General features: G+C 35.4%; 1 protein-coding gene across 2 annotated transcripts in view; it reads right to left on the bottom strand.

Annotated features, from left to right (window-relative positions):
* ULK3_1 (Serine/threonine-protein kinase ulk3) overlaps positions 1–14,552 on the bottom strand; it is a 32,845-nt gene extending 18,293 nt beyond the window's left edge. Inside the window, exons 1-11 of one of the 2 annotated variants that reach the window (XM_051216003.1) lie at positions 14,507–14,552; positions 13,142–13,229; positions 12,991–13,101; positions 12,661–12,952; positions 12,482–12,619; positions 12,327–12,447; positions 12,177–12,281; positions 8,626–8,769; positions 5,187–5,272; positions 3,544–3,699; positions 2,161–2,266 (exon numbers count right to left, since the gene is read on the bottom strand). In XM_051216003.1, the coding sequence (XP_051066550.1) occupies positions 2,161–2,266; positions 3,544–3,699; positions 5,187–5,272; positions 8,626–8,769; positions 12,177–12,281; positions 12,327–12,447; positions 12,482–12,619; positions 12,661–12,741 (937 nt within the window). In that variant the 5' untranslated portion in view covers positions 12,742–12,952; positions 12,991–13,101; positions 13,142–13,229; positions 14,507–14,552. The remainder of the gene's footprint in view (positions 1–2,160; positions 2,267–3,543; positions 3,700–5,186; positions 5,273–8,625; positions 8,770–12,176; positions 12,282–12,326; positions 12,448–12,481; positions 12,620–12,660; positions 12,953–12,990; positions 13,102–13,141; positions 13,230–14,506) is intronic. The other variant, XM_051216004.1, reaches the window with a different exon arrangement.
* Positions 14,553–16,665: the final 2,113 nt, after the last annotated feature.

Genomic DNA, 16,665 nt, shown 5'->3' on the forward strand with positions numbered 1-16,665 from the left:
ACCTTAAGAAGAAACGTATCATAATCTTTCACTACTTAGTTGTATTATGTAGCTTTATTCCCTTGAATTCTCGATATTAATTTTCCCAGATAATTTGTCGATTGGATTTCTATGAAGAATTAATTCGATTAATACTAATCTGTTACTAAAACCACCTACATGTTAACTGATTCACATCCATTATTATGGGCCCATACTTCGTCAATTATACTTTATAGTATAAACATGCAAATGTAATATTTTCTTACGGCGTTTTGAAAAAAAATGAATAAGGCGTTACGATTAAGCCATTCAGAAAACATCACTTGACAAGTACCAAAAGTAAACGGAATGTTTAGTATTATGTTTGTGATTCATGTGTTTTTACCCATTCTAAATCAGTGATAAATATTTTGGTATAAAGGAAATTATTGTTAGTTTGTGTATGAGATTTAGTTAGGCAGTTATTGTAGCTATATGGGAAGTAAAGACTCATGTATGAGACTTGATTAATTAATCATCGTTAGATCCCTAAACTACTAATCTATAGGATGAGATGTCCTTATCCAAACATAATGACGATGGTAATTATAATAGTAATGATTGATACGTCTAGTACTCAAACTCCTAACAATAACCTGATAACTGCTCCCCAGTTCACCAGAAGTTCTCCTAAGTGTGAGTCTCGAACAGTAAAAAGATGGAGGGAATTATGTAAAATGACTTACTTTTAAGGTTAGTTTGAATACAGAAAACACGAGTATTTGTCTATGGATGGCCTTTATATTCTGAAAGCTTCTGGAAACATGTTAAACTTATTAACAACATAGGCAATTCAATCAGAATGTGACACGCAACTCGTCATTTTCCTAAAAATTTCAGAGACGTCTACAGTGAAAACTGATGGGACGAATCGCTTTCAACATGATCCCAGCTTCTGAAGACTTCTCAACGATAATAATAGCATATTTGCGAAAACATTGACAGTAAAATTGTAAAATATTGACTACAATGAATTTCGTATTTGACTACCCTACTAGTAGAGTTTCATTAGTCTGGTACAGTAGCACAAGCGACTTACAAATTATTTCAGAAACTCACTATGATAATAAAATTCAAAACATCTCATATATATATGATAGATTTCGAAACATTTTGTTTAAAGTCTTTCTGATAATCCAACAACAAATACTATCAACAGTACATTACATCAGCAATCGTAAACACATATTTTTCAAACTGAAATATATCTCTTCCAGTTTTTCATGAGATATATCGGATAAATTAATAAATTCATTATAAACTACAACTTAATTATAAAAGCTTTTGTTGAGATTGAATGACTTGAAAAGCACTTCTGCCCTGACTTATAACATACATACATATTAAAACGATGGTTAAACTTAAATTTTCATCCCTTTGTGGATAACTAGATAGAGCAGAATGAATTTATAAGGTTACCTTGTGGTGTGTGCTACTTATATTGACATAAGTAGTATATGACGTTAGTCGCGAACAGAAGGTCTGGCAGCAGAGAGAAAAGAGGATCAAACAGTAAGGAATCGAAATAGAATGCGATTTGTATGAAAATGCAAGAACAATGAAGTCTGAGTCATTATGAGACAACTGGTGGACATTTTGCAAATTAAGCATTTACTATATGATTGTTAGATTTTATTAACAAGTCCTGTAATTTTGTGTTACATACATTCGATTGTCCGCACTCGTGTACTGTTCACTACAACCTAACTTACATGATATGATCCTAATTAATGACAATAAATGAAAATATTCGGAACCATATTTAAAATGTAACCTAGCGACTGACAATATATCAGTTCTAAACCCTCTGTACAAAGGGTTTGTAACAAATAACAATTATTTATCATACTTCACTATATGTATACATAGACTTGAATTTCTTGTCTCATTGACTAAACTGTAAGAAATGTGGTGTTATTTTGATTGTTGAAACGGGAAAAGAAACCATAAAAACTATACAGTTCATATCATTTTAAAAATAAAAACTTAAGGAATCATTCAATAAGAAAATGTTATCAAGTCAATTTAACATTTAATCCTAATAAGTATTTCTTTTTCCAAAAGAAAGATAAACGACTACAGGAACTAATAACATGCAAATAAGAGTTAGTTATAAAGTAAGTAAACACTCAAACTTACAATTATATGCAGCCATTAGGTGATTTAAACCTTCTAGATAACAATCGTAGGCTTCACATAATTTCCCCAGTGATTCTAGTTGAGGCGCACGTTTAAGATATTCGGCCTGTTAAAGAGGAGAAAAATGTGAAAACCATAATTAGAATAATTTTACAAGAACAAAATTATTTATTATGCATGTTTTGAATAACATGAATATTCAACAATAAACCAGAATGAAATCAAATCTTTGACAAGAAAATAATGAATTACAAAGAACTAATCATCACACTTCACAATGATAATTGATTTTTTCTTATAAATAAAGATGTACGCCATAGTGTCACTGAACATAATGAGTAAAGTGTCATATTACACAAATTGTTAAGTGAATAACTAGAACACTGTCTTCCAGTGAATAACATCTACTAAAAACTGATATAATGTGAATTACCAGGTAGTTTGGGACTTGACTAATCTAAAAATGAAGGGAACATATCGTTTGAATAATCTAGAATATTTTTGACTCCATTATCAAAATGACAAGGTAGAAAACAAGAGGATTGTAGTACAAAATATCCATTAATCATACAATTCAAAAATATACATCCTTCCGTTCACTGATTGGATAACAATGAGTTGATAATGTATAATCAATGTGTTTTCCAACAATTGCTCGTATATTTTGGAACTATCAAGTTAATAATTTCGAGGTTAGACGCAGAGTACTAGGTAAATATGGAAAGTTAATTGACGAGCTAGTGAAACTTTATCGACTGAGATCGTTAGGACAGGTATTACATATGCTGATGGCTGGTGTAGGGGAAGCTGGAAGAACTTTAGGAATGACCAGACCAAGACACGGCATCAGTGCATGGAGACGCTGACTATTGGAATGAGCAATGTAAGTACGTTCAGGATAACTTCTTAAGGTCCGCGTGATTATCGCAAGCGAGGGTTAGAGACTATGGTTGACATGGCTCAAAATCATCTGCAATGCCTCAGGTGCATTTACTGTCTTCCTTCAAATCCTTATTTTTTAAATTCACTATATTTTTTTATTATTTCGCTAATTCATATTTGCTAGAATTGTATCTAGGATACCTAATCTCTTAAATCACCTCTCCATTCTGGGATTTTCCCTAGCAATTTCATCCCGCTGTTTTAATGTATTGTGGCAACTTGAACCAATGCACACATGTGCCAGCGCTTACGTTGCATCTGACTGACCAATCTAGTGACTTCTAGCCATCTAATTACAGTTTAGCCGATATGGCTACATTAAAAACAAATGTTCAGACCGAGAAAATAACAACCAAAGAAGAAGCGAATCGATACAAATTCACCTGGAGAATCAATCAGTTAATAATAATAATAATGGTAAGATTATATAACCGAACTTACAGCTTTATCCAGACTTTGTGCTGATGGTGCATGATCTAAATCAATGAATGGATGCGAAAAAAATTGTTCATGATTTAATCGTTCAGAAGGGTTCCGTTTTAATAAACCATGTATTAAGGCAGCACATGGTTTGCTTATTTCATTTGTAGAAGGTAACTATAAACATACAAAAAATAGGTGAATTAACGGTGGTTAAACACTGAATACTTAAAAATCCTCTAAGGAGAATAATAATTTATTGTTGTACAAACAATGAAAGTTAATATACATAATTGTTCACAGAATCTATTGCTTTTCAAACTGTAAGAAAACATTCATATAAAAATACTCAACTTAAAATGCTACAGGCAATAAACACCGATAAGAACGGATACACTATGATCGTTAGAAAACAACACTTCTAAGATGGCAATGAATAAATCCGAGCAACCTAAAAAATGATTGTGAACAGTAATATCCAACCTTTCATGAATATAATTGTTTTTGGCTTTATAGAGGTCACTTTATACTCCCTGAACTTTACTACGAGCAACAGGAATCAATGGAGCAATTGAGTGATATCTTTGGGATTGGTCTTTTCTAACTCTTTCTTTTGTCCATCACACAGTAGCATCGCATAAAATTCTCGTTGAAAACACTTTAATGACATCATAATTTAAACCTGACATCAAATGACTACGTCAATCGATAAGGTATTCGCTACTCTTAGCCGTACATATCTCTAACCTATACTATAGGGTGAACTAACCAGGTTTGACATAACTATCTTACTATTTAGGTGTATGAATAAAAAGGATGTAGACTATAAACCGACGTTTGGTTGGTTGCAATGAAAACAATAAAACTAGGTACTTTCGAGATGTTGGATTGCCTAGAAAGACGATATTATATGTTAGTGGATATGAAGTGATGGCCAGAGTGTAAAGACAAATAGGACAGAGAGGTATACAAAATAGAATATTCGAGTATTCCAATCTTCATACCATAATCGTTTCGCGGAATATGGTATAGTACTCTTTGTGTCTCACTTTTCGCCGCAGTCAATATTATTTCCCACTTTCTACTTTTCACCAGTGTGAGGGGACTAAGCGAGGTAAGGTTCGGATCTGACACCTAACATGACGGAATAATCAATAACATACTTGTTAAATCAGTACAAACATTAAAAAAACATGATGCTTTAGTGCACTACATACAGTGGGTAGTGATATAAATGCACTGCAAACAATAAGACCGAATAGAATAATAATATATATGTAACAATGCGAAAGGGCACAACATGCTAGTAACATAAACTAGTGTGCCCAATTTTATTAAAAAACTGACACACAAAAGATACAACATCACATAACCCCATGAATCAGAACATATCTGAAGCCAAGTGCAAATTTCTACAGATCTACCTAGATATATTACACAATGAAAATAAACTTATACCAAAGTTGAATGGTAATGGAGTACAATAACTAAACAAAGTAATAGTTTACCCTAAAAAGTCCTGGCAAAAATACATATGAGTTAACATTTTTATTGAAGTACACGTTTTGGTATAATTCATGCTGCAGACATAAAAATAAGTATAACTTTTTCTCCCAAAAAGCAAAAGTACTCACACAAAAAAACCAATAATCAATATAAACTACCTTAATTTCTTCATCCATTGCCACTAATTTCTCTTTTAATTTTTCAATTGTAATTTGACCGTAGGGAGTAGTGCCGAATAGGCATTCTATTTTATTGGAAGGAAATAAAAGAATTCAATATGGAAAAGTATAACTTTTTTGAACAAAAATTAAAGATAAAGAAATTATTTTATTTCAGTTGAACAGCTCAGTTTTTGCAGGGTGTGATATCAGTTGATGAACTACTAACTTTCCTTTTCCCTCTGAAAAACAAAGAATGTTCGACATGACTTTCGTCCTTATCGTTGGTTGTCCTAAAAATAACTAAAAAAACTCTAATAGTCAAGCCTTGATTTTAATACTTGTGTGGGAAACATGATACTACAAGGCACTTAGAGTTTTGGTATTGTATAAATAACTTTCACTATATCGGGTTCCCAGAGCACAATTTCGTCACCGGCTTTCATCGGACTTTACAACATTTAATTGATAACTTAAAAAACTGGACTGATGTTAAATACATAAACTAAAAAATACGGACAAAGATAAAATGGAACAAAATTACACAACTTTTCTTTACAACTCATTAAGTCAGGCAGACAGTCAGTCATATATGCAATGTAAAACCCCGCACAAAAATGCATTAGTTCAAATTACCACACCATATGTAACATACAACAAAATAAAACTATCAAGACAAATCCCGAAGTAGTAGAAGTAGTAAACGAGATTAGGCAAAGATTCTGTTAAATGATTCCGAGAAAAATACAACAAATACATACTACTGACGCTGTGTGCCAGTCAAAGTAAATGTGATTGGTTATCGAGTGTAGACAAACAGGAACTCAACTTACTGACTATTAAATATGTGACTTCCACTACTCTTATTGATTTCTACTACGGACTCAATGAAAATGGCTGCTTGTAATTGTATGGAATAAAGTATCATCTAGCGTTACTCTGGCTCTACATTCTTGGTCATGAATCGGATATCCGATATGACGTGACCTGGCATGAGTGTAGCGGATCGTCCGAGTATTCAATCTAGAGATATTGTAAACTCGGTCACCTAGATCCATCTCATTATCATATATTCCTATTATCGTAATATGGTAATACCAAGTGCAGAGAGAAAATTATTTCAATCAATCCGTAATATCAAACACATAAATCAACGAATCTTTATTCCAACATCTTTTGTACGTTGTCAGCTTCCAAACTATTTCATTAGTGGCTTACTCAATAAGAAGTGGTTTGATGAAGTAGGAATGCTAAAATATATCATGATTACTGTACATGACGTCTTCAAGCAGTTTTCTTATAACTTAATTTCGCTAACTTCAAGGGACATGTTAGTAAAGATTTTGGAGTCGATAGTAATATTTATAGCGATGAAAAAGATCCGAAGAAAAACCTAATAGCAATTAAACGAGTGAGACTATGAAGCAATGTTTCTTCAAGCAAAATATCGAAAAAAACGATAACAAGTTTTGAAAAAATGTTAAGATTTATAAAAATACCAAACTCTTACAGACCTCATTACTACTCTAGCAAGAAACTCAGTTTTACAGACTCTCCTTATTAGTTGAAAAGTGGTTTCAAAACTCCAAGGTCATCCTTAACATTTCTAACTGGCTCTTCTCCATAGTATAGCTACTTTATTCAGTTTGATGGTTCTCACGCTGAATTTACTGGAAGCTACCTTTAAATTGGTTAGTTCTTAAAAACCATACAACTGAATTATGATAAGTATATCTGTGAAACGGCTGAATGATAATCCATTCAAGAATAACTGGATACCATAGTAAGAAGTAATGGTTTGAATGGATACATCGAAAAAATAAATGTATGATTGAAGCTACAAAAGTGACGTAATTTTATTTTATGGAGATGTCGATTAAATCCATCCTTGGAGTGTGTTTCCCTTCCTTATGAGGATAAAATATTGGTCCAGGACTTGTCTGAATCAATACTTTAGCCAATCATAGGGAGCAACCCTGAAGGGTTGATGTCTAACAAAATCCCGGTACGCATTCCAAAGCTCGCTTGACCTTTACAAGTGTATATCACCTGTAAAGCAAGCAAAATGCCCATCTGGTAACGAACGATTCAAGCATAATGAGTATAAATTAGTCCCGTTTTGCTTTATGGCTGGGAAAAGTACATTTCAGAAGCAGAGGATATTCACAAGCATTAGAAAATAGGTGTCTTTGAAGCATATAGTGAGACCACGAAGTGAGCAATGGCGGAACTAAGCTAAACTAGAAACCATCGCCTGGGATGGTTAGAATGCGTGGTACATATCCTGATACACCACCTAACCCAATGTGAGACATTCCTTGCCATAGAAGTAGGCCAGAAGACATACAGTGGTGAACAAATTAAAATGCTGAACCAATCCAGGAAGTTACCGATTGCTGGTCTCAATCCCGTCAGTAGTTGTAAATCTTTTATTTGAGACCCACTCAGTACTTTTAGTCAGTTTTTTGAGACGATTGGTGAAAAAGGAGTAAGATCAGTCAGTGATACAGTTATATACAGTACCCAACTTCCTATAGATCTTGAGTTAATTATCATTCCTAACTTTACATTCACCAAAACACCAAATCCTCTTGTATAACATTTCTCACTTTCAAGTTTAAATTGCGATAGATATTATTTTCCATCCAATGATCTCCGTCATTTAAATTTTCTCTCTGTGTGATGTGGAATGTGGCAACATGGACTGATACATATCCGTTCCAGGCTTCATTTAGACAATGAGTGACTGACTTTACTGAAGTTTACCCTAGGTATGACATAACACTGACCACCGTCAGACGATAAACTGTATAGTATCTAGCACAAAATACCAGAAGGCTAAGCGCCTTCACACTTCTTAGTTAGATATTTATCTACATTATTTATGATTTTCTAGATCAATTAACTTGAATAGTGGTTCGGCAATTTAAGCTCTCCGAATTTTGCTTATTTCGGTTAGGAGAAAAGAATAATATCACAAAATCATACAACGAGTGTGACTGAAAGTTGAGTACGAGAAAATATGCTAGGGAAGTGAACTGCACTAAATCGATTTGTCCAGTTTATCTCATTACCATTTTCAGTATTACCTATCAAGATAGATGGTTGGTAGCCATTTGTGATGGTCATGAAATATTGAGGCTCTACTGTAGTTAGAAATGTAAATCCCTTGATGCCAAATTAATGGTCAGAAGGTCGTAAAGTTTGAACCCTGCTGGGGCTGCTAAGGTACATTGCTGAAGAGTCCCATAACATGACCAAATAGCTGCCCAGTGTCCTACCCATTTTTAATGGTAATCTAACAAAACCCAGTCCGTGATATAAAACCACGAAACTTGTGAAAAAACCTACTGACCTAGTAGATGAGATTGACCACACTATAGTGAGAACCTACAGAGTCATAATGATCCCATACTGTCAAAATTACCATTCAACTCACCATATAGAATAATACCAATAGACCATAGATCACATGAAGGATGATAAAAACCCTCGCAGAATATTTCAGGTGCCATATACAATAATGTGCCACGAACTTCATTCTTTTTAGCTGTCTCTTTAATACATTGGGCGAATCCAAAGTCTGAAATGTTATTAACGAGAGAATAAATAGATCGATCAAACCATAGATAGAGCAAAACGATGGGCAAGTAGTTACTAAACGCCTCCCTTTATAATAAATATGATCAAAAGTTTACGAGGAACAGAAAAAAAAACTAATCGGTGAACTGACTACAACAACAACACAAAAACGAGATAAAGTCGACGGTTTTATGATGAAACAATATGAAGTTCCATGTATACTTGCTAATTGCAAAAGGGATCTCCTTACTTCTACAAATATATGAGGTTTTATGGGCTCATTTTCAGTGTCTTCACCAAACAGAACACCATCTGAGTATTCTAAGTCAACAAAAAGTGGACACATTAACACCACTCAGATCGATTCTGACCCACATCACCCAATTTCTCTAACCGTTGGTCAGGATAATCACGCAGACCCCGGACAGGCAGTAAGCACATGTCAACACAGTTCATTTCAATAGTCAGTGACTTTATGGACTGATATCAAGTTTTGGCTTGACCACTAGTAACATTCTACCAACCTATTCCAACCCTAGTCAGGATTGTATGATTGTTCGTCATACACAACACTTATCCCAGTCAGCTAACTCAATGAGGGCTCATTACATCGCTAACCAATTTTTCATATTTGCCAAGTAGCCTACGCCTAATCTTAGCATCATTCACTCAATTGTTCACGATAAGAAAGTATTATCTCGAAGATATGTATGACCAAAAACCTGCTGTTTACACATGATTCCTATTTTCATGGACCACTTTTCACAGCAACAGTATAGAGTGAACTGATATGTAATACAATTGCTTAATTCTTTAACAAACAGACATCTCATCTACGGACACGGGTGACGTACTGAACAAAGGTAACAGGGTCTTTTAAATCCGTGTCACGATTTCGTTCGACAACCCACCGGGGTTGGTGAAACTTCCAACGTAAATGGTGGTCAATACCCACAACTACTTCACTCCGTATGATCACCTAGAAAATTTCTGAAGCAAAATTTTGCATTTAACGAGGAAGAGATGCATTCCAGAAATTTCTGTAAGGCCGTAAAATCAAAAGACAACTACCTGAGGAAGGTGACACAAAAGGTTTGGTGCCCTTAAAGCACTGCTTGCATATGTTGAGAAAATCGAATGAGCTATCCTAAGAATAGATACAGGGTACTAGGTAAATATGGCAAATCGGTTGATAAAATTTTTCTTCACTTAAAGCCTGAGCTCTAGAATTATTTTATAACTATTATTAGGCGAGCTCATTTTTTCAGCATTGTCCTCTCTATCCCTAAATTACTAACCTTATTGAAATTACTGATACTATTTCTACTGCCGCAGTATTCATCCTGATGTTGCTGTGTTGATATAGCGTAGTAACTTGGACTGAGGCAAGCGTGTGTTAGATTATACATTACTTGTGACTGACTAACCTTTTCATGGGTATTTTCTGATACATTAGCCCTTTATTCTACAGACATTGCTACTGGAGACAGAAATCCTCTGGGTAAAATTATGTGTTATTTTTATCCCAGATCTTATCTAACTCCTGCTGTGAGGAGGCAGTATTGTTGAAGATAATGGCTGTCTGACGGTAAGAATTTGTTTTTGCCATATTGGCGTACAGTTGTTGACAGTACAACTCCGCCCATGGACCTTAAGTTTGCTGTTTTTGGACTTACCGCTCTCCAATCGCCCTGCCTGGTATGGCAGGTGTAATGTTCTATAGCCCGTCAACTACCACGTGACAAAACCGCCAATCAGAACACCGACCTATAAGATCTTGGCCTTGTGCCAAAACAAAGACGCGTTAACCAGTACGAGCATCCTAGAGTCAACTCTGAGTCTTTATTGGTTCTGACCTAGCCCTGCTCTTTGAGTCCAGAACACAATCTCAGCTCCCACTGTATATATAATATATTTCAGATATGCACAATTTATATACAAGTAAATCAGACCGCATCACACCATGAGATAGAAAATAACAATCATATAAGATCAAGCCGAAAGTGGTTGGAAGTGTGAGCAGGTTGAAAATAACTTACGAATAGTAAATCGTATAATAGTAGTCAGGAGATCAAATGAAAGCTTGTGATAAAAGGAATATGAATATACATATAATCTGGTTGCTTAATAGTTATTCAATAGGAATGTATGTAATAACAGTCCATAAATAACTCTTGCCAGTTACCACTCAACTATTCATCATTCGGATACAACAGCAGGACCTAAAGGAATAAGTGTCCCAGCCAATACAGCTCAATTAGATAACCAGGATATAGAAGCCTGACCACTGTATCAAGGTGCCAGCTATTCAAAGAGACACCTTATGACAAACGTTCGATACCAATATATATCTTTCCCTTACCTTACGTTTGTAAATCCGAACCTGTCTATAAACTGTTCCTATATCCAAAACCCCACTACGTGGTGATTTCAGTTAACCTCCATCGGTTATATACATTGTACTGTTGTCAAATGGAAATGTATCCAGTAAATTTACGCCTTTTAGCCGGGTTATGGAATACAGAAAGTCAATCTAAGGGAAATCTGAAAATGTGTTTCCAACCCCATGTTTGGAAAGAAAAACGTATGTGAACTTTCTCCGATCGCTATCCCTTCAAGTATTGCAAACATCGACCTTTTTATGCTGATGACACATTACTCATGATTTCAGAAATGGTAGGAGGGGTTTACAGACTGACCATGCTTTAGTCTGAGAACCAAGAGAGTATCTATGACAAGGAAATTATGTATAATGGTTAAAGCGCCAGTTTCGAAAAATGGGTCACAAGTTTGAACTGTGCCAGTATTTATCTGAAACCTGTGTGGCTCAAAGTACTGGAGCATATACTTAGTTACTGGGTTGCATCGCCACCGACAAATTTGTGAGCGATATATGCACTGGCACTCATTTTCTAGTGCAATTAAATAAATAATAAGTAAAGACCACTCGTCGATAAAAAGTTTTGCCGCATTGTCATAATTTTCTTGCAAATGCTAATTTGTAAGAAGACGATTTGACGGTTGTTTTATCACAATCCATAAGATCAAATACTTCTTGATTACACCTAAAGTGAACTGCAGCTTACAGCTAAACAGAACATCATGTTGACAAGCCTAACTACATATCTACATCTAAATTGTCTCAGAATATTATATAAACAGCTTGGTAATACTTTCCGATAGATTATGCGGTGGCACCATTTATTCTGACAATGCTCAAAAGCGAACCAGATCTACTAATAAATGGGTAGAAATAATTTAGAGGTTTAGTTGTTTTATCTGGTGTCAAACTGTAATGAAAACTATCTTCGAAAATGACTTTATAATTCTATTATGTACTTCTATATAAACGAAAGGCACTGCGTGTCATACGTTATAAAAAAGGTAATAAAAAGTAACCGGACCTACCGGCAAGCTTCAAGCTTGGATTGTTAATTGATGTGAGCAAAATATTCTGAGGTTTTAAATCCATGTGGACTATATTTTTACTTTTTAAGTATTGAAGAGCTAAAGCTATTGGTTATGATGAGGTAAATGTCAAGATATACACTTGCTTACCTAACTGTTGTAAAAAGCGTTGCACAAGTAGTTCATCTAATCTTCTTTTCAACCTCAAAAATCTGCTAAGGTCTCCTCCGCCACAAAACTCCATTATAATATACACAAAAGATGCATCCCACTAATCCGAAAATCACTAATTAATATAATCTTACTGTAAAATCAAGCATACGAACAATATGGGGATGCTCAAGAGCTTTCAAAATAGAAATTTCACTGACTAAATTATCCCGGGCTTGATTGCTTAGTTTCAACTTCATAATGCATTTAATTGCTACTAGCTTACTTGAACCCTTGGAAAAATATGAAGGTTATGCATGAAATTTTTACTTACGGACTTTCTTCCCATGTATACTTGTCCATACGTCCCTCGTCCCAGTAGCTGGGAAATAACAAAGCCCGGTACTTTGATCATTTGAAGGAATGACCAAAAGTGTTAGTTTCCCACCTGATAAATATTATGATCTAGATAAGAAAAGTATGGAAGCGATGAATGATAAAAAATTAATCGTGATAAAAATCTATTAGTAGTTCACCAACTGAAATTCAATAGCCAAATAGAAGTCACTATAATAGGTTCTGAGTTACTAACCCACTGGATGAAATAGGTAGAGCGGAACGTGTATCTGTGGCACAAATAATAAAAACAAAATATTCGAACCACCTGATCAGCCCCATGTTAAAAGCAGATTAACACAGATTCGGACACCATATTGCATAGGTTCAAAACGACGGTTAGTAGTGCACATTTTCACAAACAGGTACAAAAAGTAATCTAGATACTTAATCATAGAAACTCAAACTCCAGGTTATACCTTTTAAAATCTAATGTAATACGAGTTTCAATTTCTGAAGAACCAGTGGGTAAATAAATGCACTTGTTGACTGACGCCCTATATATGACTAGAATCAAAGTAATAATGGACATTAGAGGGGCGTACATATACAAGCAATTCTCAACAAAAAACTCACTCTTTATATTCACATCTTCACATTTAAGACCAATTTTCAACCTCTAACATATAATACACATAGGTTTTCGTGCGTTATGGTCACTTCGCCGAGCGTTCAAATCTTTTGACGAGGAAACGTTTCGAATTTTATATCCCATATATGTTAGACCACATTTAGAGTACTGTATCCAAGCAGCTAGCCCGTGTCTGGTAAAGGATACTAACTCCCTTGAACGTGTCCAGCGTGTGGGAACGAAATTAGTGAAGGGTCTTTCTAGACTCCCTTACGATGAGCGTTTAAAACGCCTAAATCTCTTCCCCTTGTCGTATCGTAGGACACGAGGTGACCTTATAATGGCATTTCGTATCTTTAATTATGATTTGGGTGCTAATATGTCTTATCTTTTTGCTCCCTCCAGCACTAATAATCTCCAAGGTCATAGCAAGAAGGTTCATAAACCACGATCTAATAAACTTAAAGTGGGGTCCCGTTTTTCTCATCGAGTAGTCAATTATTGGAACACCTTACCCGAACAAGTGGTATCAGCACCATCAGTGAATACTTTCAAGGAAAAGCTGGACCTTCACTGGGAAGCAATGTGTCAGGATTAACACAGGTTCATCAACCTACTATCCTTATTACTGAAGACTGAAGAAACTTTCTTCTGATTGGCTAATAATTGTCGAGGTCACTTAAGATTCGTTCAAAGGTCGACCTTAAATTAGAGTCTCGCCGACTATACTACTAACAAGGTGAATGTCATCATATTCTGAAGTGACAAGTCCATCACACTTCTTACACCTAAAGATTTGTACTTCTGACACTGATTTTGATTATATTATTAATGCAAGTGGATGATGCCATAGATCTCCACGATAATATCCACCAGGCAACTCTTAATTGACACTGATTTTTGATGTCCGGACCTAACCACCTAGTTAGGTCCATTTCGAAATTACTTCACTACTAGTGAAAACATCCTCAGCACTAAGTATAATCACTGCTAATTAAACAACGAGAAGTCTTACGAACTTTTGGAGGTCTCCCAGACTGTAGGTCATAGCTCAGGATTTTTCGTTTACAACCAGTAAAGTTCATCTGATAGCTAGAAAGCGGGAACCATAGACACATTTTCCGAAAACATGACCAAGAAGCAAGGTTTTACAAGTACCATTGCAGCAATCGGCAAATAAAATAAGTCAACTAGATACCATAAAAGAGATTACATTTGCCCATGTAACGAGACAACTAAAATACGCGCCTTCGATTCCCAATCATTGACAAGAAAATTCCAATAGGCGTCGACTGAAAAGAGGGAGATTTCACTTAACGAGCTTCCGCGTCCAAGAATAATGAATCCCCGATGCTTCGAGGCACAGACCTAAGCATTTCAAGTGAACAAAAGAGAAGCATTGGTAACTCAGTATGGTATATTCTAATGTGTCCTAAAGAATACGTCAATTTTCCTCTAGAAGGATTACTAGGAAGTTCACTGGACCATCTAAGTCCCTAGGGTACATTACATCCACTTTACCCTTGTGATCGAGAATGGATGTCCATCTGTCGATCGCAGTCAGAAGTCTGTGTCTCATAAGTGGTTCTTCCCAAAGCCATGCTATTGGAGTGAAAAGAAGTTTATCGGAAAGCAGTAGTCTCTTAGGCAGCCGTAATTCAGGAGTCCAAAGACATTTGTAGCTACTGAAAGGAGAAATATCGGCCAATGGTTTGGAAGATCAGGATTTTGTCACGATTGAGGCCATTTCTCACAGAAAGGCAGAGTGAACCATGTTCGACTCGATATGTGTGTCCTTGTCTTGTTGCACTAGTTTACAGTACCCCAATGTAGTTTTTAACTCGTTTCGGAAATTTCTGTTAAGATGAAATGAACGCTCTTTTCAAGTGACTTGTGTACGACAAGTGAAATGTTTAGGGATTCTTTATTGTCGGATTAGTTCATCAAACCCTGTCTCTAGCTTTCTTTTAACCTACTCTTAGGCCGGATAACAACTCCCGTCTAGATAGGCGGCAGTTAAGGTTGTGAGATATACGTCCCAACCACTTTAGTTGATGAAGATTTGCCCTGTAGCATCAACAGCGAGGATGATCCTGTAGAGGTTCTTACAAAATACTACTTATGACCGATTCTACTGCATAGAAGGCACATTTAAGATGTTCCAGACAAAAATCATTACTTTAACCATTTGAAGGCTTCAAAGGGATTGTTGTTAAGAATGCTTGGTTAGAGGTGCTAATAATACCGCTGAGCTATAACTTTGAGGGTGACTGTCAGTAATGTCAAAATCACCTTTTATTGCACAACGCACGGAGCGAGTGAGGCTCGAGACTGCCATTTAAACTCACAACTCTTTCATTATTTAATGTACAAACAGAAAATACAACCCATGTATAAATAAGTAGATAGCTTCACCTTAAACGTCTTCCTCTTAGCAGAAGGTTATCTGCTAGCTCTTAGACACCTAACTTAAACCAATGCAAATAATTCATGTAGAATTATGTGATAACGTTGTTCCGTGGATTTCCCTGTTATTCTTATCAAAAGAAGTTAATGTCTATTTACTTGAGATGTCATCGTTTATCTGATATTTATCACAAAGACTAACTTGAACTCACTGAAATCTGTTCTCTGGATGACCATAATTTCGTTGTAGTTGATCTTGATCACTGCATTGAAAATTTCGAGGAGTATGTTGAAAAGTGGTAGAAATTATCCTCAGAAATAAAGCAATTTATTGCGTCACTGACTAAAGAACACAGGTTTTCCAGAAAGCACAGTTTTCTTTTCGAAGATATCGTTTACTAAATCTGTATGTTTGTATATACAATAATTTAATGAGTACACGAATCTAAAGAAAAACAGAAAAACAAGTTTGCAAGTGGAGTAAGACTGACTAGTGCCATGGTCATCAGGACTGAAAAAAGATTTATATCAAATATCTTGGGTTCATAAATCCAACTTGGCATCTCGATGGGAACTTATTGCCGGCAAGCCTTTCATGTGCCTTGTGCAACGCTTCAAAACACCAACACATTTTGACATAGAGAATTAAAGTTACTGTTGGAACCTGTCTTCATACATCCTCAGTGTGATGTTACATAGGCGGATTCTAATTTGGCATAAGCCTCTATGGTATGTAAAAATCCCATCTATATGTGTTCCTCGTGGTGACTATTTTTTCTTTTGTTCCTTCTGTGCATCTTTTATTCTATCTTTGTCTGTATTTCCGTATATTGGTTTTTCTTTTGGTTTACTTACGACTACTATAACTATTACACTGTCAGAAATTTTTGAAACAGGATTGATCTCGTGATGCGTTAAGTCATTTGGCAACTATTTCATCTTTGACCTACCTAAAATTTTGATTCA

The sequence above is a fragment of the Schistosoma haematobium genome, chromosome 4, assembly GCF_000699445.3.
Source record: "Schistosoma haematobium chromosome 4, whole genome shotgun sequence".
NCBI classification, from domain to species: domain Eukaryota; kingdom Metazoa; phylum Platyhelminthes; class Trematoda; order Strigeidida; family Schistosomatidae; genus Schistosoma; species Schistosoma haematobium.